The following is a 23,991-nucleotide window of genomic DNA, read 5'->3' on the forward strand; positions in this document are numbered from 1 at the left end:
CAGCTGGCAGGGGAAGGCCTTGTAGACAATGGCACCGAGGATCACTCAGCCGAGTGAGGAGAGAAGGCGAGAGGTCACACGTGGCCCAGCCTGTGTCTTTCCAGCAGAATCTGATTAAAGCCAGCAACACTGTAGGGTGAAGGTTCAGGGCAGATATCTGCGTAGCGCAGGGGAGACTTTCTGCAGTGAAACTTTATAGAGCCCTGGAGGGAGAGAAGAACTGGTGTAAGAGCCCAAGCCAGAACAGCATTGAGTCATACTCATAAGGAGTGGCAAAGTCCAAAGCAGCATTAAAATATAATGTTTCACATCCGTCCAGTGTGAGAAAGATGAGGAAACAGGAGGACGCTCTCCCCTACTGAGAGTATCACCTGTCACATCCCTACCACTGCTGCAGGTGGAAAGGTCACGCTGTGCTGACACTGGCTGGTCTGGTGGTGTCACTGACTGCTCATCCCTCTGCCGTGGAGGGGCAGAGTTTCTCCCTGCTGCCTCAGGTTACCTCTCCTGGCCTGTGGATCGCTAGCCCGCTTTGTAGCTGGCTGACCCTTCTCCCCCAGGGGCTCGTAAGCACAAAGAGCTCCTGGCCACTGACTCCTGCTTTTCCTCAGCTGGAAAAGGAGATAAATGGAGTAAAAAATGTGCAAAATAAACTGGATGACAGCTTATTTCCAAAGCTTTTAAAAGTGGGACTAGTTAAAAGGAGAAGCCAGAAGTTAGAGGCAGTTTTTAAAAAGTGAGAGGCCCTGGGAAAGCCCTAGTTGTGAACGATGGAAAGCATGGGGGTGTTCTGGTTCCCCCACAGGTTTAGGGGGGTTTTCCTTCCAGCCTGTCCTGTTCCCACTGTGGCCTCGTGGCTTTCCTTCTCAGGGCGTGAGGTGCTGTCACACAGCTTACCTGAGGCAGCGCTCGGATGGATGTGACGCCAGCTTGCTCCTGTGCCGCCTGGATGGTGTGGTTACTGGGGTGGCGTGGGGGAAGCTGCAGGCAGGCGCAGGCCACCAGCTTCCTCTGAAAGCCGTGTACACCCACTGCCGCATTGGCCAGGACCAGTCCCAGGGGCCACAGGCGGATTATTGCCCCCAGGAGCTTGGTCTCTGCCTGAGGCAGCAAGAAGGAACTTGGGGAATGGGGAGCTTGAGGCAAGTGTTTTTCTTCCATACCATCGAGTTCTTTAGAAGCAAGGAGGGACATTCTGACCTTAAAAAGAGAGCACACTTATATCCAATGCAGCTGTTCAGGCGACTTAAAAAACATTCTATCCCTTTAAGGCATACAGGCCGCGGTTTTAGTATATTGCCAGCATTGTTACTCTGCCCTCTGACGCCCCTGCAGCCCCTGCAGCGTAGGGCCTGCACTCCCCCAGCTCCACCCTGACCTGGAGTCAGGTACTCACTCTCCACCTCTGCCAGGCGCGCTTGATGACCGTGGCGGCTTTGTGCAGCTTCTGGATGTGCTTCCGGGTTAACCAGGAGCGGAGAGCTAAGGGGTGTGTCCGGTGTAAGAAAAAGTAAAATGTCAATTAGAACTCGCAGAACTTGGCACGGAAGCGAGACCAGAGTTTGAGGTGTGTGTCCTTTACATTTCTTTTTTTGATTGATATATTTATGCATACAAAAACTAGGGTGTTGGCCAGAGGTGGGGGAGGGTGAGAGGATTCATCAGAGTCAGTGGGGAGCAGAACAGGCAGATCAATGAAGTACACTGCTGAGGGGAGCAGGGGGCAAGACGAGAGGTCTGCTGCCCCATGTGGGTCAGTTCCTTGGCGGGGGATTGAACTCTGCTGCAGTAGCTGGTGACAGCTTCATAGTGCTGAGACTTTAACCCCTGTGCCACCAAGGAGGCCTTGTCCTTTTACATAGAGCTAACTGGCTCCAGATGGCACCATCACTGCCCGCGGGCTCGGAGACGCCTACTTCCTAAAGTGGTGGCTAGGAGCTCACCCCTGACCCCTGTCTGGAGCAGCCAGTGCCCAGGGAACAAGAATATTCTGCATCTTTTAAAACTGTTCTCTGGGAAACCCTCAAGTTTGGGTAAGCTGGATGTGCTTGCTTATTGGCCCTGAATAAAACCGCGATATGCCCCAAAGTGCTGATAAAGGTAGTAATTTGGAGAAAGGGTCATTCATTAAGTACAAATGCATATAGATTCTGGGAAACTAGAACAATAAATTTTTTTTTTAAAAAAAAGCTATAAAAAAACATTTAATTGCATTATAGGGCCAGCATAATCCGGCTGTGACTCCACCATGATCCGATAATTGGGTTTTTCTAATGTTTTCATTTTTCAAAATATGACCATAGTGCTATGAACATAATTCCTATATCTCTTGTTTTGAGGAACCAAGTCTTGGTTTTTACCTTACATCTGCTGTGGACCCTACAACTTAGCAGGTAATGACTGTAGTCATGAAGGGAAAACCAATGTATAAATGGCTCTTTAGGTTTGGGAAAGGGGGGGGTTTCCCAGAGAACAGTTTTTCCTCTTCTGTGTACAGAACACCCTTCCTGTGGTGTGACCTGATTTCCACCAAGCTGGAGGCTCTTGGAGTCCAGAACTGGAATCCCAGGGCACCACAGGGATAAGCCAGCACAGTCTTGAGGCTGGGACATGGGGCACAGGGAGACTAACGCAGAATTTCAAAAGCAGCTGGTGGGTCTGTGCACCTCTGATAGCAGCTGCATCTAGGCACATCTGCCTGGAACAGATGCTGCCCGGGGCCCACCCCTCCTACCTGCCTGGATCAGCGTGGCAGCCCGTCTCTGCCTCTCCTGCTTGCGTCGCTTGTATTGCCTCCAGCCACCCTGGATGCAGTGGGCACACTGCTCCAGCACCTGGGCACGCCTGTGTTCCAGAAGCTCCAGCTGGGAGAAGGGACATTTGCTTAGGTCCTTAGCCTCTCCCCTGCCCATGCCCCAGCCCTGAGGAGGGCACGTGGCTGGCCTCTGCTTGTCATCCCAGAGCAGCTTACCATAGAGTCAGTCATGAACACCTTGGTCTTGCCACAGTGCACAGGGGCCAGTGTGGCCTCTGCTGGGTCACCAGGTACGTCTGTTGCTTGCATTAGAGCTGACATAGTGTTAAGGATACCCCTGAGGCGAAGTTGCAGAGTAGCCTCCTCAGCCTGTAGAGAATGTTCTGGGGGATGGGCAACAGAAATTCTTTAGTGTGTGGTCATCGACATACTTCTATGGCCTTAAGAAACTGGTTCTGGTCTCCATAACACTCTACAGGTTTCTTCCCTACAGTTCTTGTCTTTAACTATTTCTACCTCTCCTTTTCTGGGGGAGGCCAGAAGCAGCCCCCTAGATCCCTAGCTGTTCTGAAGAGTCTCGGAATCTCCACTTGTGGGCTGCGTCCCGGACTCTTAACTTGGAAGCCCAGGCAGCTCAGCCAGTGTTGTTTCTAAGGATCCAGCATGCAGGTGGCCAGACAGGGCAGCCTCACCACCCACTGAGCCTGACCCCTCACTACCCGCCATGCAAGGGGGCAAGGGGGAAGGAAGAGCAAATCCCAGCTGTGGTCAAGCGGAGGCCCAGTGAGTCCCAGTGCGTCCTGCAGGTAGGGCTGACTGACTCCTGTGCTGGGAGGATTTACCTGCGGGCTCTGACCACCGTTAGCTGCCCAGTGCCTCGCCTCACTGGAGACAAAGGCGAAAGAAGACGCCGGAGAGGAGGAACAGCAGCAAAATCAACCAGGGACCCCGGGGCTTTGGGCAAGAGACCAGAGCAGTAGAGCAAACCATGGAGAGAGAGAAAAAGAGTGAGGGAGAAGGGATGAAAGAAAAGTAACAAAACTGCCTGAGAGGAGAGAATCATTCCAGCAGGTGTTGATGGGCCCAGGTAAGGCTGTGTGCTGGGCTGGGGTCCTGCTGACCCAGGGCCTCACACTGTCCCTGTGCAGGGCCTTACCCACAGCCTCAGTGCTATCTATGTGCCCGCTCCCACCTGGGAGCCGCAGATTAGGCCTCTCCCTTGAGCTGTTAAAGCCTGAAGAGTGCCTTGCAAGCATCCCCGCCGGATGACTCTAGGGGCCTGCTGCTCAGGTCAGCCCTGACGGGGCTCTGCATCTTCCTCCAAATCTGTCTTCTCTCTGGCCAGGCCAGTGAATTCTTTCCTCACCCTTTGCCTCTAGTTGAATGCTTGTCGCATCTGATCAGTTTTTCGCAAACCCTGACTGCCCACACATCTAGCTTCTGTCAACTCCCATGACCTGCCAGAGGACCCCGCAGTGGTCTTCATAGCAAGAGGCTAATGGTAGCCCCCACCCCCACCTCAATACCTCCTGTTTGCCCACTGAATAAAGTCTAGCTTTGGGTCCCATGTGGTCCCACCATCCTCTGCCCTTGTGAACCAGTAGCACTTAATGTCTGGGTGTTCCTCATCCACAGTGACCCCTGTGGAGTGCTCTTCATACGACTCCACCTAGTCTCAGACACCACCTCCAGGAAGCCTTTCCTGAATCATAATGCCTAACCCATAGCATCATGCTCTAGCTCTGTTTTCCCACTGTTGTTTTAGTGTGTTTCCTCCCATTAAACCAAAACCATAGGGTAGGATTGTTTCACTCATGTCTGCACTCGTCTGAGGGTCAGGGCGCACTGTAAACTGGATGAACAAATGACTCGCAAATGGGCCTCACTCACCTGAGTGCCCTTCATCAGGTGGGTTGTGGGGGCCAAGGGATCTGCGAGGACAGAGCCTTCTCAGTAATTCGTAGCGTTCCACAAAGTTCTGGTGAGAGACCCTGGAAGCCAAAGCAGGCAGAAGAGAATGAAGCAACTTCATCACGAGCTAGGAAGAGCACACGTGCAGGGGGAAGTGGATTTCCTGTGCTCAGTGACCCAGCAAGGTGCTGTCCTGACCATGAATGGCTGAGGACGTGGTGCTGGAGAGCGCACCAGGGTCGCTCGGCGGGACTGTTTTAATCCAGCCAGCTCTTCTGCTGCCTGCTCTACCAGAACAAAGTGGCCTCACTTTCCTAGCAGCCTGTCTCTTTCCCAAGGGGCTGTAGGCCTTTCAGGCAACTCCATCAGCTCTACTACACACACATGCTCGCAGATACATTCATTTGCTTCAGACGGGGGCTGGGAAGTTGCTTCTAAAAGCTAGACATTGACTACTCTTCCATACAGTATCCTACGGTCAGTTAGTCCACAGCCCTCTTTCTGTTGCAAGCCACAATCCAATTTCACCCAGTTTCTCTGTTTTTCACTAGTGCCAGCTTTGTCTAGGCCACCATCTTGCCAGTGTACGCACATCAGCCTTCCCTCCTGGGTCCTGTCTTAGAAACTGAAAGAACACGCCACTTTCTCTTAAAGTTCTAAGACTGCTTGGCCTGCAAGACTCCTCTCCTCCTCCATCACTTAGCTTTGACTTCCTGACCTGGGAGCTTTGTGGTTACAACTTACCTGTATGCTCTCTGCTCCCCCAGATTGGCCCTTCCCTTGCCAGCCCAAGGATCCCCATCCTCATTCTGTGTGGTAACAATTTGTTTCCTACCACTAATTAAACTTCATACTTATTTCCTTGGGAATATAGCTCCCAAAAGGCAGAGCCTCTCCTCATTCACTGCCACACCGCCAGAAACGGTGCCCAGTAAAGACAGTGCCAAGAAAGTGACTGGATAAATGAACAGCTGTAGCTCCTTCAGTTCTAGTTAACTTCCACAGACTTGCCTCTTTCTCCTCACCTCCACATCCTGTTCTGGGCTGGGCAGACCCAAGCGCCACCGTGGCACTGACCCCTTCCCCTGCCACGACAGGCAGACTCACCGGATGGGGAAGCCGGCGGCACTGATGTGGATGGTCTCCACGAGGCCGCAGGCCTGCAGCTGGCTCAGGACCTGCAAGCGTGGGGAAACAGGTTGGCCTCTGCAGCCCAGGGCCAGCAGGCCAGAAACCACCCTTCGGCAGCCATGAGTAGCATGGACCTGCAGGCTCTCCCGAGGCAGTGGGGAATGCAGGGACCAGGCCCCTTATCTGGTGCAGCCAAGGCAGGTGCTGGCTGGGCTCAGCCAGCACACAGATGCACCGCCTCAAGGAGCCCAGCTTGGTTCTGTTTTTATTCTATTTTATATTTTGCAGGCAATAGTCAGGCCAGAGGTGTGTGTGTGGGGGAGGGGGTGAGAGGATTAACCAGACAGAGTGGGGAGCAGAACAGGCAGATTGACAAATACACTGCTGAGGGAAGCAGTGGGCGGGTCAGGAGAGGTCTGCCGCGCCATGTGTGTCAGCTCCCGGCCGGGGATCACACTTGTGCTTCAGTGGTTGTGATAGTCTCACAGTGCTGCGCTGCAACCCGCTGCGCTGCCAGGGAAGGCCCTGAAGGTCAAGGTTTTAGCACGAAGCAGAGGAGGCCTGGCTACAAATCCTAACTAAGGCCACATGGGTCACTCCAGCTTTATCCAGCACTTACCTCAACCACACCCTTCAGAGCCCAGTACCCTGAGGGGTGGCTGCTGGCTAGAGTTATGTTTGTGCAAATTAAGAAAAACTACTCTCAGAAAAGGCTGCACTGTGTGCGGACTGTGAGTGGTGCCTACTTTCAGCTAATCACAAAAGACACCCACTTGTAGCAGCTTCAGTCTCTCAGGGCACACAGCTGGTAAGCAGAGGACCATAAGATGCACTGGCATGCCATTCACCCTGGCTGCTCACTGGGCAACAAGACCACACGGCCCCAGGCTGCTGTGCATAGCAGGGGAAGACTGAGAGGCTGCCTCCAGTCACTCCAGTTGGAGTAGAGGTTGCTTTTCTCCTCCCTGATCTTGGCCAGATGGGGCTCTACAAAGCAGTAGTTGGGCTCAGTGTGAATTACCTCCTCCTGGAGAAAGGTCTGTGCCTGGCCCTGGCTGTTGGGCTTGATGCAGCGAATGTAGTGAGGTGTAGTGCTCTGCAGGACCTGCAAAAGCTGCTCCAGGGAGGCCTGCAGAGGAGAAAGACTGCCGGATCAGGCAGGGATTGGGCTTGCCTAGAGGTGTCAACCCTTCAGCCTGGCCCCCAGACCCAGCCTGCACCATGCCACCCACAGGCCCCAGGCTGCCGGTCATGCCATTTACACTGACAGTCCCTTTGTTTCCTGTCTTTCTGCCTCTTGGGACTCAGCTCCATGTATTCTGGGTCTGTGCTGCCTGTCTGATCTAAGTTCCCAACACGCAGCTCCAGTCCTGGGATATGCTTGATAAACATTTGAGCTTGAATAAACCGAGCACTTGAGTCAGCACCACCACACCCACCTTGAACTTGGACACCACTGTCAACACAGGGGCCCTGCTCTGGCCAGGAGGCTCCTCCTGGGACTTCTCTTTGGGGTCAGTAGGAAACAGCACCTTGAGCAGCGGGTCCTGGGACTGCTGCAGGAGCCAGGTCAGCTCAGGTGGTACAGGGTCCTGTTGGTAACGGCCAAGGGCAGGGGGTAAGGGATGGTGGAGTGTTACCAGGGTCATTGCTGGACAGATCCCACCCGATCAGCAGATACCTCAGAAAAGCCCAAGAGGTGACCATGGGTGCTGGGAGGAGGTGCAGAAAAAGGGACACAAACAGGAAACTACTCTGAGCTGTGCCGACCCCCACAGAGCAGGGTCGGGCCTTGCCTTGTTCTTCTCCACTAGGCCCGCGGTCTGGTACTGCACGGGGCCCGCGTAGTGCACCACGATGAAGCTGGGCTCCCGGCTGAGCCTGTTTTGGCGCAGGCAGGGGTTGCTGGCCAGGGCGCTCTCAATGCGTGTCTGGAGCTGGGCTGCACTGCTCGGCCGATTAAGGCGGCATTCCTGTGGGGCAGGATGGCAGTCAGCTGTGACGTGAAGGGTCTCACCTCAGTCCCCACCTGCCGTCCTCAGACAGTGTTGTCACACTGGCATCACAGTGGCTCTGAGTGGGAGGGATGAAAGTGACCAGCAAACCCAGCTGGCAGCTGGGGAGACAAGCCCAGAGGGCACAGGATAATCTTCAAGGCCCCACCTCATTTATGAGGGAGCAGATGCTGATGGGGCTCCCCTCGATGAGATCCAAACAGGTCTGGTTGTCTTGATAGCTGACAAATGACCACTCCAGGCCCTCAATGGCGTATTCTTCCTGGGAGGCAAAGGGGGTTAGAGGCAGCAGTTGCTGTGGCCTGTGTTGGTACCACAGCATCTTCCAACAGCATCAAAGATGAACAGAGGGCCCCTGTCAGATCCTGGGATGGGGCTGAGGGGCCAGGAGGAGAGAAAGGACGCAGAGGGCACCAGCGCTTCCCCACCTGCTGAGCCCGCAGGTAGTGAGCCACGAAGTGCTGCTGCAGCTTCTCGTTGGCGTAGTTGATGCATAACTGTTCCAGACTGTTGTCAGGAAAGGACTCAAATCCGTACACATCCAGCAGGCCTGGAGGACAGGGGGGACCCCATGGGCTGCTGCAGGGAGCAGGCGGAGGGCAGGGGTGAAGCCCCACGCTTGGCTGTCTGGGGATGCAGGTGAGTGAGCACAGCTCCCCCCACCCCAGGGTCAGTCCTATCTTCACCTCCTGCCCCCTGGGAACTCAGTGGCATAAAGTATGAGGGGCAACCAAAAGCACCAGATCCACCTCTAAGCTGAATCCCTGGTCCCAGCTGGCGCTCCTGCGAGGGCGCCAGGTCCCAGGAGTGTTTTCTGTGTCCAATCCAGTCTGGAGGGGCCTGTGACTCAGGAGCCCAGCTGGTGCTAGAATCCCATCATGCCCTGAGCAAACTTCTCCAGAGCTTGAAACTTTACTTCCTCCAGCACCTGTCTCACCTGGGTCCCAATGTTATGTTCCTCACGTCCTAATTTAGCCCTTTCCTTCACCCTCACCCCTGTCCTCCCCCATGGGGGAGAATGGTGCTGAGTCCCCAGGGACCTGGAGAGCAGACACCTCCTTGCCCAAACAGTGGTGGATGGATGGACGAGCTGGGGTGCAGAGAAGGGCAGGTTCTGCCAGTCAAAAAAATGGGCTCAGGGCTCCTGCCTCTGTCCAGAGCTCAGCAATTCTTTGAAGGTATGTTCCCAGCAGGATGAACCCCTACTACCTATGAAAGTGGCCCAGGAGCCAGGTTCCGCGCAGATGCTGCTGTTGATCACTGACACAAGCCAGTCGAATAGCCTGTTGGGGTGGGAGAGTGGAGTCTTGTGAGAAGGGGTCGGGATGTCTGAGGGGTGGCAAACTTCCAGTCAGGACGCTGCACCCTGGGGGCCTATATCCTAAGTGACAGCTCAGGGCTAACCCCTCCGTTCTGTCCAGACTGCTGTGACCACCTCCACACACACCTGGCTGTTCTCCAAGCACCAGTAGACTCAGGCTAGGTAAGGAGTGGGCCTGCGTTCGTCACATGGCCCAAGAGTGAGCTAGCTCATGCTGGCCTAGAAGAGGCTGAGGGCAGGCCCAAGTGGTGTTTGTAAAGAACAAGTTCACGGGGCTCCTGTGAAGCTCTCCCTGTGCAGTCTAGAGTTCCAGGCTCTGCCACTTCCTTCCCATTCCCAGAGAAGTGGGCCTGAGCCACCTCCAGAGCTATTCCCACCCGCAGAAGATGAGGGCGTCACTGTCAACCTAATGGCACATACGCTATTAATAGGTCTCTTCCTTAAAATTTTTTTTTAAGCAATTGCTGCGTAACTTTTTTTCAATTCTACTGAATTTCTATTTTTGAAAATTTGAAATACTAGTTTCTATTTTTGCAACAGGAACTTCAAATACATATTTGAGGTTTTAAAACTGAATGACCTAGTGACCAAACAATCTGTTCACCATGTGAAAACTTCTGTGATTAGGAGCTAATTCTGATTGCTTACTTTGCTGTGACTTGACACAAGGCTTTAAAAATGCTTTGCCTGGAATTCCGACCTTGCTGAACTGGGTTCAGGCAGAGATCTTATTCCCTCAGCAGTGCTTCCGAGGCTTAGAACTTTTGAGAAGTCATAAAAGCAGGGGGATCTTCTCAGAAAGGTGCCCTAGTTCCCAGGTGCACACATGTGAACTCACACATAACTTTTGTTCCAAAATTTTAGAAGATACGCCAGGTCCTCTAATGCCCTTAGAAGGTAAATTGAGGGTCTCAGAACTCAGAGCAAGATTACCCTTCACCTTGAGGCCAAAGGGTAGAGGTTTCCATGGAACTCATGAGGTGGCCAGCCCCCCTACCCTCACCCTGCTCTGGGCTCCCGCTTGCTGCACACTGTTAAGACTGTGGACCAACCTCGCTCCACCCCTGCTTGTCACATTCCCTTGGTGACTCCAGAGCTGAAGGGCAAGAGTACGTGCGACAGGGCAGCCTGTTTACCCACAGGTCTGAACCTGGAACAGTGAGGCCCAGATCACCTTCGGGACCTGCCTTGGCAGCAAAGAGCTAGGCGAACTTTCGTCACCTACTGCCGAGGTCAAGGTAGGCTGCTGTACTTGTAATAATGACCTGAATCAAGCCAGAAAGTTCCCATTTTACAGACCTCTCCACGCAGAACACTCCTTAATCAAAGGCAAGGACTTTGCTGGGGAAAACCCAAGAGCCACTCCCTGCTGTCCCGAGAGGTCTGCGCCTCACCCCAGGCCTACTGCCTGACCATGTCTGATCCAACTCCAGATAGGGTTGAGAACTTGGGAGGAGGCCAGGGCCCAGAGTAACAGCTCACCGTGCATACACCAGCTTGGCCAGGCAGTCTCTGCGTGTGTCACACTCAGCTTGTGAGCAGGGCTTCCGGAACACTTGCTGTTGCTTGCCTGCCCGGATGGTTCTGATCCGTAGTGTCTCCAGGAGTGGGTCTTCTGCGAGCAGCAGCAGCGAGGCGGATATCCTGACAGAGCCTGGGAGGGACAAGGCACCCTCTGTCCAAAGAGCCCTCTTCAGAATCATCACAGAGGATGGGCCCTCCCTGGTGGCGCAATGGGTTAGGACGCAGCACTGCAAGCTGGCCACAGAGTATACAAGGGAACTATGACCCACCTGACAGGACAGAGGAAACCTGGGCTCTGGTGGATGAAGAGACTAGCTAAAGGCAGAAATAGGCCTTGAGCCCAGGACTTCCATGACCCAGTCTGCACAGCCACGTACAGGACAAAGCATAAGCCCTCTGACTCATTTTCCCATTTGTACAATCGGGACAATACAGTCTACCTCACTAGGGTGAGGAGTAGCTTATCCAGGAGGGTTTCATCACATGGTGTCAGATCCCAATGTCGGCCTCCCACCCAACTACAGCGATGGTGGCTCCTTTTTGGGCAGGGCCTGGGTATGACCAAAGAGCTAAAGCACAGGCCTCACCCTCAGCACCGTCCATCGGCTGGCAGGGCTGGGCTTCATCGTCGGACTCAGCAAACTGGATGTTGCCAAGGTGCAGCAGTCCCGCTAGGACCTATGGCGGCAGGAGAGGAGGGACAGGAGAGGCCAAGTGGACATCTTCTCCCCAAGGGCTGGACAGTCAGGATAACAGAGTGCTCACAGCAGCTCTTGGTTATTGCCCACTTACTGTATGACTACCAGGCACCAGCATAGATGAGTCACAGGCCTCACCCGTTTAACCTTTTTGCCCATCTATGAGGCGTGTGCTGTGATGATGCCATGATAGAGATGAGCCAGGGAGAGATTAAACCGCAGCCTAAGGCCCACACTTAGTGACGGAGAAAGGCAAGGTGAGAACCCAGGAGGCCACCTGCTGTCTCCCCGCTGCCCATTCTCAGGAAGCAGATTTTGTGGGGACACCACTCCAGTTAGTTACTTGTGGATTGGGGTGACTTGTGTGCCAATGGGAGCTTGGCCCTAGCTCCCTCTGGCCCTTTCTCAGTGCCACGGGGCTTCTGGTGGCCCAGCCTCAGGGAGGATGTGACTGCCATCTCTCTGGGCTGGCCTCTGCCCTTGCCCGTGCACTCAGCGGTCACTGGCTGTAGCAGACCCCTACGTGCAGCGACTTGGAAGCACCTGGTATCGGGAAGCAGGGCCTCTCCCACAACCCGTCTGCGTGCCACTAGCTCCCCGTCACAGCCCACTTGAGGGGACAGCAGGGTTGATGGGCAGTGCGGCTGCAGTGCACGGAGGTGCCACCCTTAAGTCAGCATTTGGACCCGGATTCCTAGTGTTGCAGTGTTGGCCCCTGTCCCCATGTGTTGTCCCTCTGCCTGGCGCTGCTCACACTGCCTCTTCTGCCCAAGCAGCCCCAGCTAGAGGTGGATTCACTTTTCACCCTTCTGCAGCCTCTCCGTGGGGGTTCCGGTCCCTGCTGCCAGCCTCTCCTGTCTGTCTCCTCCCACAGCTTTGCAGGGAGACGAGAGGAGGGGCTGGGGCTAGCCTGTCATCACATGCAAGAAGCAAGGGTCCAGCTCACCTGGGTCAGCACTGTGTCCCCAGAGGGAGGCAGGAAGTAGGAATTACTTGGTACTATCATTTAATGGCGTCTGGCCTAGGGAAAGTCTTTCTACTCCTATTTTCTCAGGTATAAATGGGCTTAATCGCTACACACAAGACTACTGGAAAGAAACAAGTGAACTAAGAGTTGTGAACGTGATTTTAAAGTAAACAAACTAGACAAACACGGTAGCATCTCCCCTGGTAACTGCAGTAATAACCCACCCGGCGTCTTGCCCTGACTCCCTGAGGGCTGCACTGTGTCGGGCACCACAGCGCCACGCGCTCCGCTCTTCTGTGCCCCGCTCACCCTGACGCCCTGGCCCAGGCCCAGCTGCACAGGGGGTGGAGATTACAAGTGAGCCTGAGTCCTAGGCCCTAGAGAAGGGCCCTGGGGATGGGGCTGCCCATCATCCCTGCCAAATCGAAGTGGCATAGCTCTTCTCCTGACCTTAAAGATGTTGTTCTGGGTGGGGGTGTCGATGCCCAAATGAAGCATGGCCTCTCTGGTCACCTCAAAACAATCCTCTGAAAAGAAATTCAAGTCACATCTCAACGTCAGAACCAGAGCTCAGCAGGGGCAGCGAGGGTGAGGAAGGCAGGCCTTGAGTGGCGAGGAGGCGGGAGCTGGGTGAGGCGCCCCCTACCTTCCAGGGTCCTCTCTGAGTTGGGCAGCCAGGAGAAGGCTGCTCCCTCGGGGAGGTGCCACCGGAGCCGCTCATCTGCACTGGCTCCTTTGCAGATCTGTGGGGGTAGGGCTGGCTGAACTAGGGGCATGAAGGAAAGAGGCCTATGCCGGTCTGGGGCTGGAGGAGAGGAAAAACGGCAGCAACAGCACAGAGCTGCGAGGTCTCTATAAGCTGAGGCAGGCACAGGGGCAAAAGAAACAAACCGTTCTAGCGGTGTCAACTGGATGCACAAAAGCCCTGCTGGGGAGGCCTGTACACGAAGCACACACAGCTCCTGTCTGGGGAGTCTCCAGTATTGCCCAAGGAGGCATGCCCCTTACCTAAGGCGCTCCTAAGCTGAAAGCAGAAAGAGATACAGGCCATATCTTGGGGCCCAGTCAGATGGACGAGGCATAGTGTTAGAGAAGTACTTGCCCTGTTGGAGGGGGATGGTACTTTCTACAAGTACCTTACGTCTGGCGTTCAATCTAATGACAATTCCAGCCTTAAGGACCTTCGAGTCTGAGAGAGGCAGTAAAATGTCCCCATGCCAAATCCATCCCAGGAGCCAAGGACCAGTGAGCAGAGTGCTCAGTCTATAGGAGTCTGGTGGTGTCCCGGAAAGTCATGTGCAAGGGCATTCTGGAGTGTGGTGGGGCTGCAGGAACAGACTCATTTCCACCCTGCATCTGGGTGTGGGCCCCACCTGGAACAGACCTGGTAGAAGATGTGGAAGTTCCTCTCACTGGAGGCCTGGCAGGCCACTCGAGTTTTCTCTAGGAGGTAGGTCTGGACTGCAGCTCCAGTCATCTGCTGGGCCCTGGGCACATGCAGGCCGGAGCCCGTTAGTTGCCCGTTCATTTCATAGCCATTTAGTAGGCACTGTGTGCCAAAATACAATGTAGCCAATTACCCCCAAGCTCTTCCAGTTAGCTGATAGGGGTCTGTGATAGGGGTCTATGAGGCCGAGGGACCACTCAGTGGGCCCTTGGGTGGCCTGAGACATTCTCTTGTAACCAACTCGATGGACAGGGTAAAGGCCTCTGCACGTCATATCATTCTGCCCTATCCCAAGGCAGAAGAGTCAAACTTCAAGGTCAGGGGTGGGGTTAGAAGTGGCGGTTCAGCTCAAAGTCCTGGAGCAAGAGCAGAAGCCAGAAGGAGAAGCCGTGACTGTGGCAAGCAGGCGCCCAGGGTCCCTAAGGCTGGAGTAGCTACAGTTCTAGTTAGGAGAACACCCTTGAGGTTCAAAGGTCTGAAAGAACCCCATTCAAATGCATGCAGGGAGTAGGGTTTGTCACAGGGAGGCCCAGGCTGGAGAGTGCCCTGGCCACTTTCAAACTACTCCCCACACCCATCCTCCCCTTAGCCAGGGTGGCAGCAGCAATTACCTGTTTAGCTGGAGCTGGATGAACTTCCCAAAGCGACTGCTGTTGCTGTTCCTCAGGGTGCACGCATTCCCTACAGATTATGCCTAAGTTTATACCACTTAGAGTTCTCAGGGGTCAAGGAGGCTGCAGTCGCCTGGGGCCATGTCTCTATCCCCAAGTCACCCAAAGGGCCCTCTGTCCCCTCTCGTGGGAAGGCCAAGAGGAAGAATTTCCTGACAGTGAACAGGAACTAGCAAGTTTAGGTAGTCAGGGACTGTTTTTTAGGAGAAGAGGGTCTAAGGACTGTCACATTGCCTTTAGACAGCGAGGCACAACATCCAGCTCAGTGCTAGCAGGACGCTAACTGTTGTGTGACCTCAGACAAGTCCCCTTCTTCTCTGAGCCATGGGAAGCTGTGTGGAGGGACAGGACTAGGCAAACCCAGGGTCCCCTCCAGCACCACGGAATGGTGCCACCTCTACTGGATGAGATTAAGGGCTCCTAGGGGAGTTGGGGGGTCTAAGGTAATGAATGATACATTCATCCCCCAACCCCCAGAGACAATGGGACTGAGCAATTGTGCAGAGGACACTGCGCTCACCAAAAGCCTCCATGACAGGGTTGGAGTTCAAAATTCGCTGTTCAATCCTCTCTGCAATCTTGTGGCTCTCCCAGGATGTGGATGAGGTGGTGACCACAGCGTAGAATTTCATCAGGCAGCGGGACGTCCATGTCTGCAGCAGAAGCAGCCGTGCTGTGCCTACCTTCCCTCCTAATCCTGAGGGAACAGAGCCCACAGAGCCCTCTTCCCCAGAGCCTTCTTCCCTGCCGTGCGAATTGCTGACCACGCTGGGTTGGTGTGGTGTGTCCTTGCACAAGATGTTCCCCATGTCTGTGAAATGTGGGTGCTCAACTCTGCTTCTAGCTCCAGAGGAGATATTTAAGAAATGAGGATGGCTGGGGTAGAGAAGCAGTCACCCATCCTGACTGGCATATGCTACTCAGTACCTATGAGGGCTCACAGCTAATAGTGATGAGCTCCGCGGCAGGCACCGAGCTAGATACTTACTGGGCCGTTTCTTTCTAACTACGGACACAGGTGCAATCATATACCTGGTTCCAAAATTAGGAAACTCAAGCATAGAAATTGTTAAGTTTTATTGAAGATCACATATTTAGTAAATGGCAGGAGCCTGATTTACAACTAGGTAAGCTAATTATAAAATTTTTACTGTTCTGTTTTTTTAACCTGCTGAAAAGAGGTATAAGTTCAGTTAAATTTCTAGTTGCTTGTAGCTAAGACAGAAATACAGTTAAGCTACCTATAGTGAGAGCTCCTATCTAAAGCTTCTAATCAATTATTTAAGTCTTATTCTTAAATATGAACAGAAACTCAAGGATGATTACTTGTTTGATGAACAAATAAAAAGATAAATACAATAAATGGACAAAAGATAATTAATGAAATTTCCTACTACCATGAATTCTAGAAAGGGAAAGAAGGGAGGACATTATTAATTAGATATAATGCAAAAAATATTTTTCTAAACAAAAGCACAGGAGTTTTTAGGCTAAACAGTACCCTGCACAATAGGCAGAAAAAGACAATAGCAAGATAGCATGTGATCTTAATGCCTATGGATAAAGAAGCAAACTGAAAGCTTTTGGAGAGAAAAAGAAATCACCATTTGTGGACTTAGGAATCTTAACAGTAATAGTAAAGTAATATATAAGGAAAAAGACTAAATTTGAAAAGAAAATTATTTTTAAGATGCCCAGAACAATTCCATGGGGCAGTGGGCTTTATCCCAGGAGCTGACTACTCTCCTGGCCTCCATAATTAGCTCTCAAGGACTCTTTTCTCATCTAAGTCCAGTGTCTTGTTGCAAGTTATAGTCTTCCTCGATTTCCCTGTCTCTTTCCCTGTGGACTGAGAGCTTCTTGAAAGCATTTCTTCCATCTCTGTTGCCCTCCCTGTCACCTCTCAGTGACTGGCCCAGGACCTAGAGCCTGGAGGTGCTTAGTGTCCAGCAATTCTCTCACACGTGAGTGTAGGCAGAGGAAATTCCTAGTGCAGAGAATCCTTTGCCAAGTACAATGGAAAGGGTGGGGGCTGGGTGAGTCTTGGGAGGGTGGTGGCAATGTCTGACTACCTGCGCACTCAGCCATTCTTGAGTAATGCTGTACTTCATCTATTGTGGTCCTGCCCCCCAGGACCCACATGACCTAGCAGGAGCTTCTGTCCTTCCCCGGAGCCAGCCCAGTGCTATGAGTTGGCCATCACAGGCAGCCCAGAAGGCACAAATGGGCCACTCAATAAACACTTTCCACAGGTAACCCGTTACTCTTACGGGAGTGCTGCCCTGTGCCAAGCGTGCCACCGAACACTAGGTGTGCACCGCTTCCTGAGCTCACAGAAGTCCCATGAGTTAGGTCTCAGTGTTCCCCCCCTTGCCTTTTTAAAAATGAAAGAACAGAGCTTACAAAAGCTAAGTATTTTTCTAATGTTCTATTTACCACTATGTTGGAATCCCCAACAGTTCACATTTGTTTCCAGTGGTGTCCAAGCTGTAAGAGACCTCTGAGGAGAAAATGAAGGCTTGGGAAGGATAGTATCTCACCCAGGGTTACATGAGAAGTGGTGGAAGAGCCTGAACTAGAACCCTGCCTCATCTTGCGGGCCAGCCCTGTGCTTGCTCCCCACTGCACAGTGACTCCCTGAGAGTAACGAGGCAGCCAGTCACCCCTGAAAGAATGACCCCCTCCCTTGCTGCCCACCCACCAAGTCATGAAGTTGACAAAGTGGGAAGGAAGCCTCATTCCTACCTTTCCAGCACCACTCTCTCCACTGACAACAATAGACTGGTTGACTGGCTCGATCAGGCTCTTGACATTCCTGTAGGTCTGTTCACCCACAGTGAAGATGTGGGGCTTCAGTTTCTAAAACATCAAAGGGTGAAAGGTCACAAGGAGGAACATGTTTCTCAGGGGCACTTGACCCAATGCGGGCTGAGGTGCCAGGAGTTTCCTCTAGAAAAATTTCCTGGATGGAACAGTGTTAGGCCTAACTGTGAGATCCCCTGGGATCTTCTCTCGTCTGAAAGTAGCCTTGACCAGATTAAGACAATATTATTATCTTCTCATCTTACCCGTAGTGGTCTTATTTTGATGCTTATTATTTCATATTATTGTATTTTACGAAGAACTTTAGTTACTGCCTAAAAAGTCTTTATCAGCTGGATAGCTAACCCTACTTTATAGGTGAGTAACCTGAGGTTCAGAGGGTTTAAATAACCTCCCCAAGGCTACTCAGCACATGAGTGAATCTATGTGATTTGAATTCCAAGGACACTCTTTTCTATCAACAAATATTGTCTTCATTGTGCTGGACACCAAACCCTGAGGAATCAGAGGGACCAGGATATGATTGTTGCTTTGAGGAGGCAGACAGCGTGTGAGGTATGTGTTCCCCTTGTAACTTAGCCAGGCATGGTCTTCTAGAGTGCCATCTACATGATGCCCAGTCAGCCCGCACCACCCACTGAGCTATTGCCATTTACTCACAGGCCCTCTCCTAAAAGGAGGACTGTCCTGGCTGACGTCGGATCCACCCCTTTCCCACCTGCCTTGCTCCAGCCACCGCTCACCAGTTATCAAGCTTCCAACTGGTCAACCTACCTCCTGTCTCACATTCCTGAACGCAGCTTCCTCAGTTTCCAGAATAATTATCCCCAGTGTGGGCTCCATTCACAGTCCTACCTCTACCTCTGGTGAAGCAGTTTTGTGAACTCTGTTCACTGTGGTGCTTCAGACCTTTCACCAACATCCTGGTTGTCTCATCTTCCTACCCTAATCCCTTTCCTCTCTGCTCAATAGTCTCCCTCCTGCCGACAAGCCTGCGTTTGCCTCTTGAAACACATGCACTTCACCACCATGTCCCCCTGCATGCGCTGCCCTCATCAGAACCTATCCCCTCTCAGCAGAGATAAGCATATGCTGAATTCTCTATGACAATTATTTTTCCATGTAATTCTATTGTTTTCCCAAGAAAGGCTTTGTTAAATACACAAACACATCTCTATAATTTTTTTCCTATTAATAAGTTCACAAACAAGGGGGAAAGTCCTTTGTTCTATGTCCCTAGTTTAGGTTTTCAATTTAGCTCACCAGCTATTACCTCCCACTTTGCTCCCATTGTCATGTGTCCAAAATTCTGTGGCACCAGCAGACTCTGAGTGACTGCATGAATAAAGACTTAAAGCTGCAAGGAGGTCCAGGGGAAGGCAGGGTGCTCTCAGGCACCCAGGGGCCACTGTCTTACCTGGGGCTGAGGAGCAGTGTGGTATTCTCTCATCAGCTCTGCTGAGTAGAGCTGAGGGACAGGCTTGAAGGGGTTCAGAGCCACCAGGGTGCAGCCAGCATTGGTGTAGAACGTGTCTGCTGTGTACCGGGCCTGCAGACACCTCAGGACTGATGAAGAGATGTCTTTAGCAAACTCTGGCTCAAATGTAGACACAACCCCACAGACATATACCAGCATAACAGTGCTCCTCTGCAATTAGCCAAGTGCCATTAAATCAGCTCCCTGATGAGTAGGTACAAGATCCAATTAAGATGAGCCCCAAATCTGGAGCAGAGCCTGTGCTGGGGCTCCTCGCAGGCAGAGGTCTGGGGCAGCCCATCTGGCTCACTGTTGAGTCATGCCTGCCTCTCTCTGGCCACACTCACCTCCACCCTTTTGGGGGAGACACACTAGAGGGATGAGAGGTTCATACCTGTCTCCAGTGTCACAGGATTCACCTTGGTGAGGTCATCTAGCTGGTGAAGCGGGGCCTCCCCATCCAGGAACTCCTGTAGATCTCCACTGAGGGATTGCCGACCATGGGCATCCGAGCCTGAACTCTGGCCATTGACCTGCGTGGAAATAAAAGGGCCATGAAAGCTGGGAATAAGGCCAGCTGGCAGCTGTGCAGGAGTGGCGGTCTCTAAGTAGAAAAGGAGGAGGCCGCTAGTATCGCAGACTGATGAGGTTTAGATTTCAGTTCTGCCACTTACTAGTCCTATAAGCCTGTGTAGGTCACTTAGCCTTTCTGAGTCACAGCCTTTTCACTTGTAAATAAGGGAAGATAAAATCAACCTACAGGACTTTGGGAAGAGAAATAAAAGATATACAAAACAATCAGCGTTTGGCATATAGTATGAATTCAGTAAACCAATTCAGTAAACCAATGTTGTCCTCTTTCCTGAGCTCTGGTTTCTACCTGCCATACTGGACCTGGCAGGGTGGGGGCCTAAGGGGCAGCTACTGGAGGATTACAAAGGAAAAGACACATGGCTTGGGCCTCTGCAGAGACCACTCAGCTTGTGATGAAAAACCAGCTATGTGGTAGCCCCAGGCCTTCATCATCTGCCTCCCATGGCTTAGATTTAGCCTGGCTGATTAATTAGCTCCCTCCGCCCTAGTCTGCCTGAGAGGAAACCTCAGTCGGGTAAGGTGAAGAATGGGCCCCAAGGGGAACAGGCCCTTTCTCTTTCTCTCTTGCCTGGCTTTGATGCCAACACTTTTCCACACAAGTTTCTGCTCCCCATTTTCCTCTCATGGCCCCATTTCTTGTTTTCTTGGGACTGCAGAGGAGATGGGTATAAAGTAGAAGACAACAGACTGGCTGAGATTTGCTTTTGGAGGGAGGGGCCCATGATATGGCATTCATGGTTTTCCAAAGTGACTAGTGCACCCTAAAAGCTCAAATCCCTCAAGCCAAGCTGACAAATGCCATCTTAGAGGCCCAGTAACAAGATGTCTGTTCTCTGAATCTTGGCATGCAGAGAACACCATGATGTACAAGCAGCCCCTGATCTTTAGGATAAGTGTTGATGCCACAGCATGGCTGGATCCATGCCAATCCCTTTACTCCAGGGGAGAAAAATAATCACACATAAACTCAGTCATAATTTTCAAATAGCTCTGACCCAGCCAGAAAGGCAGCTGAGCATAATGGTCAAGAGCCTAGTTTTAAAGCTGTATTACCTGGGTTTGAATCCTTATTGTACTACTTATTAATTATGTAACTTTGTGTAAGGTTCTTCATCTTTTTGTGCCTCAATTTTTCTCACCTGTAAAATGGGAATCATGATAGTACTTAGCTCACAGATAGCATTATGTACATAAAGTGTTTGGAAAGGCACTTGGCATATGAAAAAAAAAAATCAGCTAATGTTTTCTTCAAAAAGTAGCTTTTCTGGGCCCTCCCTGGTGGCGCAGTGGGTTAAAGTGCAGCATTATGAAGCTATCACAGCCACTGCAGCACAAGTTCCATACCTGGCCAGGGAGGTGACCCACATGGCACAGCAGACCTCTCCTGTCTGATCCGCTGTGAGTGTATTTCAGTGATCTGCTTGTTCTGCTCCCCACGATGTCTCTAGTGAATTTTCTCACTCCCCACACCCCTGGCCTATACCCCAGTTCTTATATATATAAATAAATGTGTAAGGTGGCCAAGCAGTTGTGTCTGCCATGGCTCCTCTGAGACTGGCTAGCTTTACACTAGGGCATCCTGCTGAGCCATGGGCATTACATTCCAGTGACCCCACCACACGCTGATCTCCTTGAAGACATCTGATTTGGGCCTGCGCCTAACACAAAATTAAAATTCACACATATCTACTAGCATTCTCTCTGCATCGGCGTTGCATGTGAAGGACACTGATATAAGATGGAGGTCCACTGTACAGAGCCAGGCGCATTAAGGGCAGTTTCAGGTCCCAGAAGAGCCCTCCTACCCCATGTGCCCCAAAGTCCATTCACTGGTGAATCCTTCTATATTCCCACATAGGTCATCCTCTCCCACATTTTTGCACAGGCTCACCTCTGTCTGGACTGCTAACTTTCCTTCTCCACTTGGCCTATTTCTATTTATTCTTTAAGGTTCGGCCTCAAGGAACATCTATTGGAAGCCTTGGGTCTCCACTGTGCCTTGACATTTCTCATACTTACCTCTTTAGGCTTGGAAAGTCACCAAAGTGCCTGAAGGATTCCCTCATCTATCCCATTTCACCCATTCCAAGGAAAAGAGCTAAAAGTCACAAGAAAGGAGGTTCCAGTTGGTAGAAATTGATGGATGAAAGGCACTAGAGTGGCTTTCTGAAGATAGAAAAAAAGAAAGACCTCTACACAGACTTTCCCTTCCTTTCAGGTAAAGGCAAGGGGACCTTCATTCAGGCAGGCAAAAGATGGGAAGGACCTCAGGTTGACTGACGGTGATATTTTACCTGCTGGAGCATCCTGCTTCAATGTGGTCAGCCAGGGTTCTGTGTCTCGGGCATGAAGAGTGCTATCCACTTGGTCATGGGGGCACAGGCTGGGGCATGGGTCCAGCCAAAGACTCGATTTTGGAGAAATCTGAGATGAGCAACTCTAGAATCTGTGGTATGAGAGAAGGCAAGGGCCACATACAGGTAAGGGCTTCTTTAGGGTGACTCATCCCTGCTCCTCCCCACCAAGGAAGAGGAACGAAATGAGAACACAGCAAGCCTGGGCAGAGAGGGAGAGTCTTTCCTGTCCCCTGCCAATTAGGAACAGGGGAAACTTTTACAAGAGCCTCTAGAGGATCCTCAGATTCCTTCAGGGCCAGTTTTACTACAAGGTGGGGTAGGACTACAGATTCCCAGGTCAGTGTGCTGAGAAGGATGAAGACACTGGCAGACAGATACGTCTTATGTCCTACCCTCTCCACTAGACAGGTATTTAGTAGTTGTAGCCAGTATCTGGCAGGGAAGGGGGCTGGAGTCAACTCTTGATGCCCCGGGATAGCTGTCGTGTGGGAAGGAAATCACAGCTGGTGTACTGGTAAGTTACCTCACCTTCCTAGCACACCTTGAGTCTTCACCTTGAAAAGGGTGATAGTAAAATCTACCTCACAAGGAGAGGTTGTGAAGGTCAGTGAGGCCATGGATTGTAAGCACCCTACCAAGTGCAAATCTAAATATTCATAGAGGAGGACATTGTGAGTACTACTACTAAAGATGGCTTAGGGGCACTAATCAGTGCAAAGGCCCAATGTTAACTTTTAGGTGAGGATTTCAGAGGAGGGAAAAGCATCTGAGAGAGGGAGTGCTGTGAGGCTGATTTAAGGTAAGTCTCTGAAAAACTCTCAGGCTTGGAATTCTCCGCCCTCAGTGCCTCCCCCAGCAAGAAGTCAGGATGAAGGGCTGTTTGTAATGAATTAACTCTGGTGGCAACAGATATCTAATGTTTGAAAGCACTCAGGATAAGGGTTTCCACGGGTGTTGGGGAAAGGCCCATTCAAGCAGTGAAGGGCATCAGGAGTGTGATGGGCACTAACTGACCTGTCCAAGGGAGAGCCATGCAGAGGGCTTGTAAGACACAAGAACAAAGCTCGCTCCACTAGGAGTTCATCTGAAGACAGGGCCAGTTGGGGAGCAACTGTGGGGTTAGACCCCCCCCAAGCCCACGATCCCCCAAACACTCTCTTTCTTCACTTGCAAAGAGAAACAACATCCAGACCTAACACTGCTGAGTTAGGATCAAATGGGGTAGTACCTCTGTGAAGGCTTTGCCAATGTTGTGAGACAGTTTCAGCTCCCAGCAAGAGTCAAGTCAGATTAGAGTGGTTTTCTCCAGTTCTCCCAGCTCTTGCTCTCCCCTTGAGGTTACCAGCCAAGAATTTCTGGAAAGGGTGTGACCTCTGTGGGCAGGAGGAAGACGTAATGAATAGATGAAACACCCAGTCAAGGCAAGTGGCAACCTGATCAGCAGCTGTTCCTCCTCTTGAGTCTCTGGTACTTTCTCTACTTGGAGGACAGTGGAGGGCAGATGAGAAGAGTTCGGTAAGGGTTCTGGGGGCCCAGCTGGCCCCGCCCCCAGGTGCCAGGAGGGAACCCGGACTCCCGGTGTGGGCCAGGCAGCGTTCGGTAAGCACCTGGCACGGGGAGAATATGTCCTTCCCGGGAAGGTGGACGTGACCCCGGCCCAAGGGCGCGGCTGTCCAGACACCTCCCTGGGCCAGCCGCCCTCTTCCTGGTTTCTAGCTAGTGCAAGGGAGGCACTGGAGCCGGGACCCAAACTACCAGGCAGGCCCTTTCCACCCCCTGCCCCCATCCCGGTTGCCCCCTGCCGGCAAGTCGGAGAGGTGGAAAGTGACTATAAAGGGCCTTGTTCTGGGCAAGAGCCAAGAAGAGCTGTGCTCCCTACTCCCGGGATAAAGGAGGGTCAAAAAGAAAAGGGGAATAGGAAAGGGAAGGAAAATCGCTCTTTGGAAAGGCGAGGAGAAGCCACGTTCTTCCTGGGCGTCCCGGGACAAACCGGCCTCCCTTGCCCCTCAGGGGTCGCTAAGGGCTTCGGGTCTGGATTTAGGGGTGGCACTCACCGATCGCTCGACTTGAGCCGCCCCCAACTGGAAAGGCGGGCGGGCGCCCGGCGGGAAGAGCCCGGGGAGGGGAGAAACGTGAAAGGGGCGGGAGCGAGCCGGGGAGGAGAGAGAGCGGCACCACCAGTTCGCACCCGGCGGGCTGGCGCTCTGGTCAAGTGGCCCAGAGCTGACCGGCTCCTCCCCCGGGGCGGGGCGCGCACACGCGGCGCGGGGCGCACGTGGCCGCCGGGCTCCGGACTTAGG

At 52.4% G+C, this 23,991-nt stretch overlaps 2 protein-coding genes across 2 annotated transcripts in view; one reads left to right on the forward strand and one right to left on the reverse strand.

Moving 5' to 3' along the window:
* Positions 1-23,991, forward strand: part of PIGW (phosphatidylinositol glycan anchor biosynthesis, class W) — a 29,706-nt gene that overhangs the window by 2,015 nt on the left and 3,700 nt on the right. The gene's annotated exons all lie outside the window — the stretch shown is intronic.
* On the reverse strand, positions 55-21,640 carry MYO19 (myosin XIX). The gene is made up of 24 exons (XM_004685022.2): positions 21,629-21,640; positions 19,135-19,273; positions 18,681-18,829; positions 17,186-17,299; positions 14,961-15,093; positions 14,381-14,450; positions 13,707-13,809; positions 12,969-13,065; positions 12,773-12,849; positions 11,245-11,335; positions 10,616-10,787; positions 9,022-9,095; positions 8,241-8,362; positions 7,961-8,074; positions 7,594-7,770; positions 7,237-7,389; positions 6,819-6,926; positions 5,774-5,844; positions 4,646-4,746; positions 2,972-3,138; positions 2,735-2,864; positions 1,397-1,482; positions 898-1,200; positions 55-203 (listed from the first exon to the last, which is right to left on the reverse strand). Exons 1-24 carry the CDS (start codon positions 21,638-21,640, stop codon positions 75-77), a joined length of 2,892 nt encoding a protein of 963 aa, XP_004685079.1. The 3' UTR covers positions 55-74.

The sequence above is a fragment of the Condylura cristata genome, unplaced genomic scaffold (genome assembly GCF_000260355.1).
Source record: "Condylura cristata isolate star-nosed mole 26May11 unplaced genomic scaffold, ConCri1.0 scaffold00017, whole genome shotgun sequence".
NCBI lineage: Eukaryota > Metazoa > Chordata > Mammalia > Eulipotyphla > Talpidae > Condylura > Condylura cristata.

What these genes read in the sequence shown, in the direction of transcription:
- MYO19 (XM_004685022.2), bottom strand. An exon ending in CCCAGAACAACATCTTTAAG is followed by an intron (nt 11,336 to 12,772) that starts GTCAGGAGAAGA and finishes CTGCCGCCATAG; the next exon opens with GTCCTAGCGGGACTGCTGCA. An exon ending in ACTACCTGCGGGCTCAGCAG is followed by an intron (nt 8,075 to 8,240) that starts GTGGGGAAGCGC and finishes TTTGCCTCCCAG; the next exon opens with GAAGAATACGCCATTGAGGG.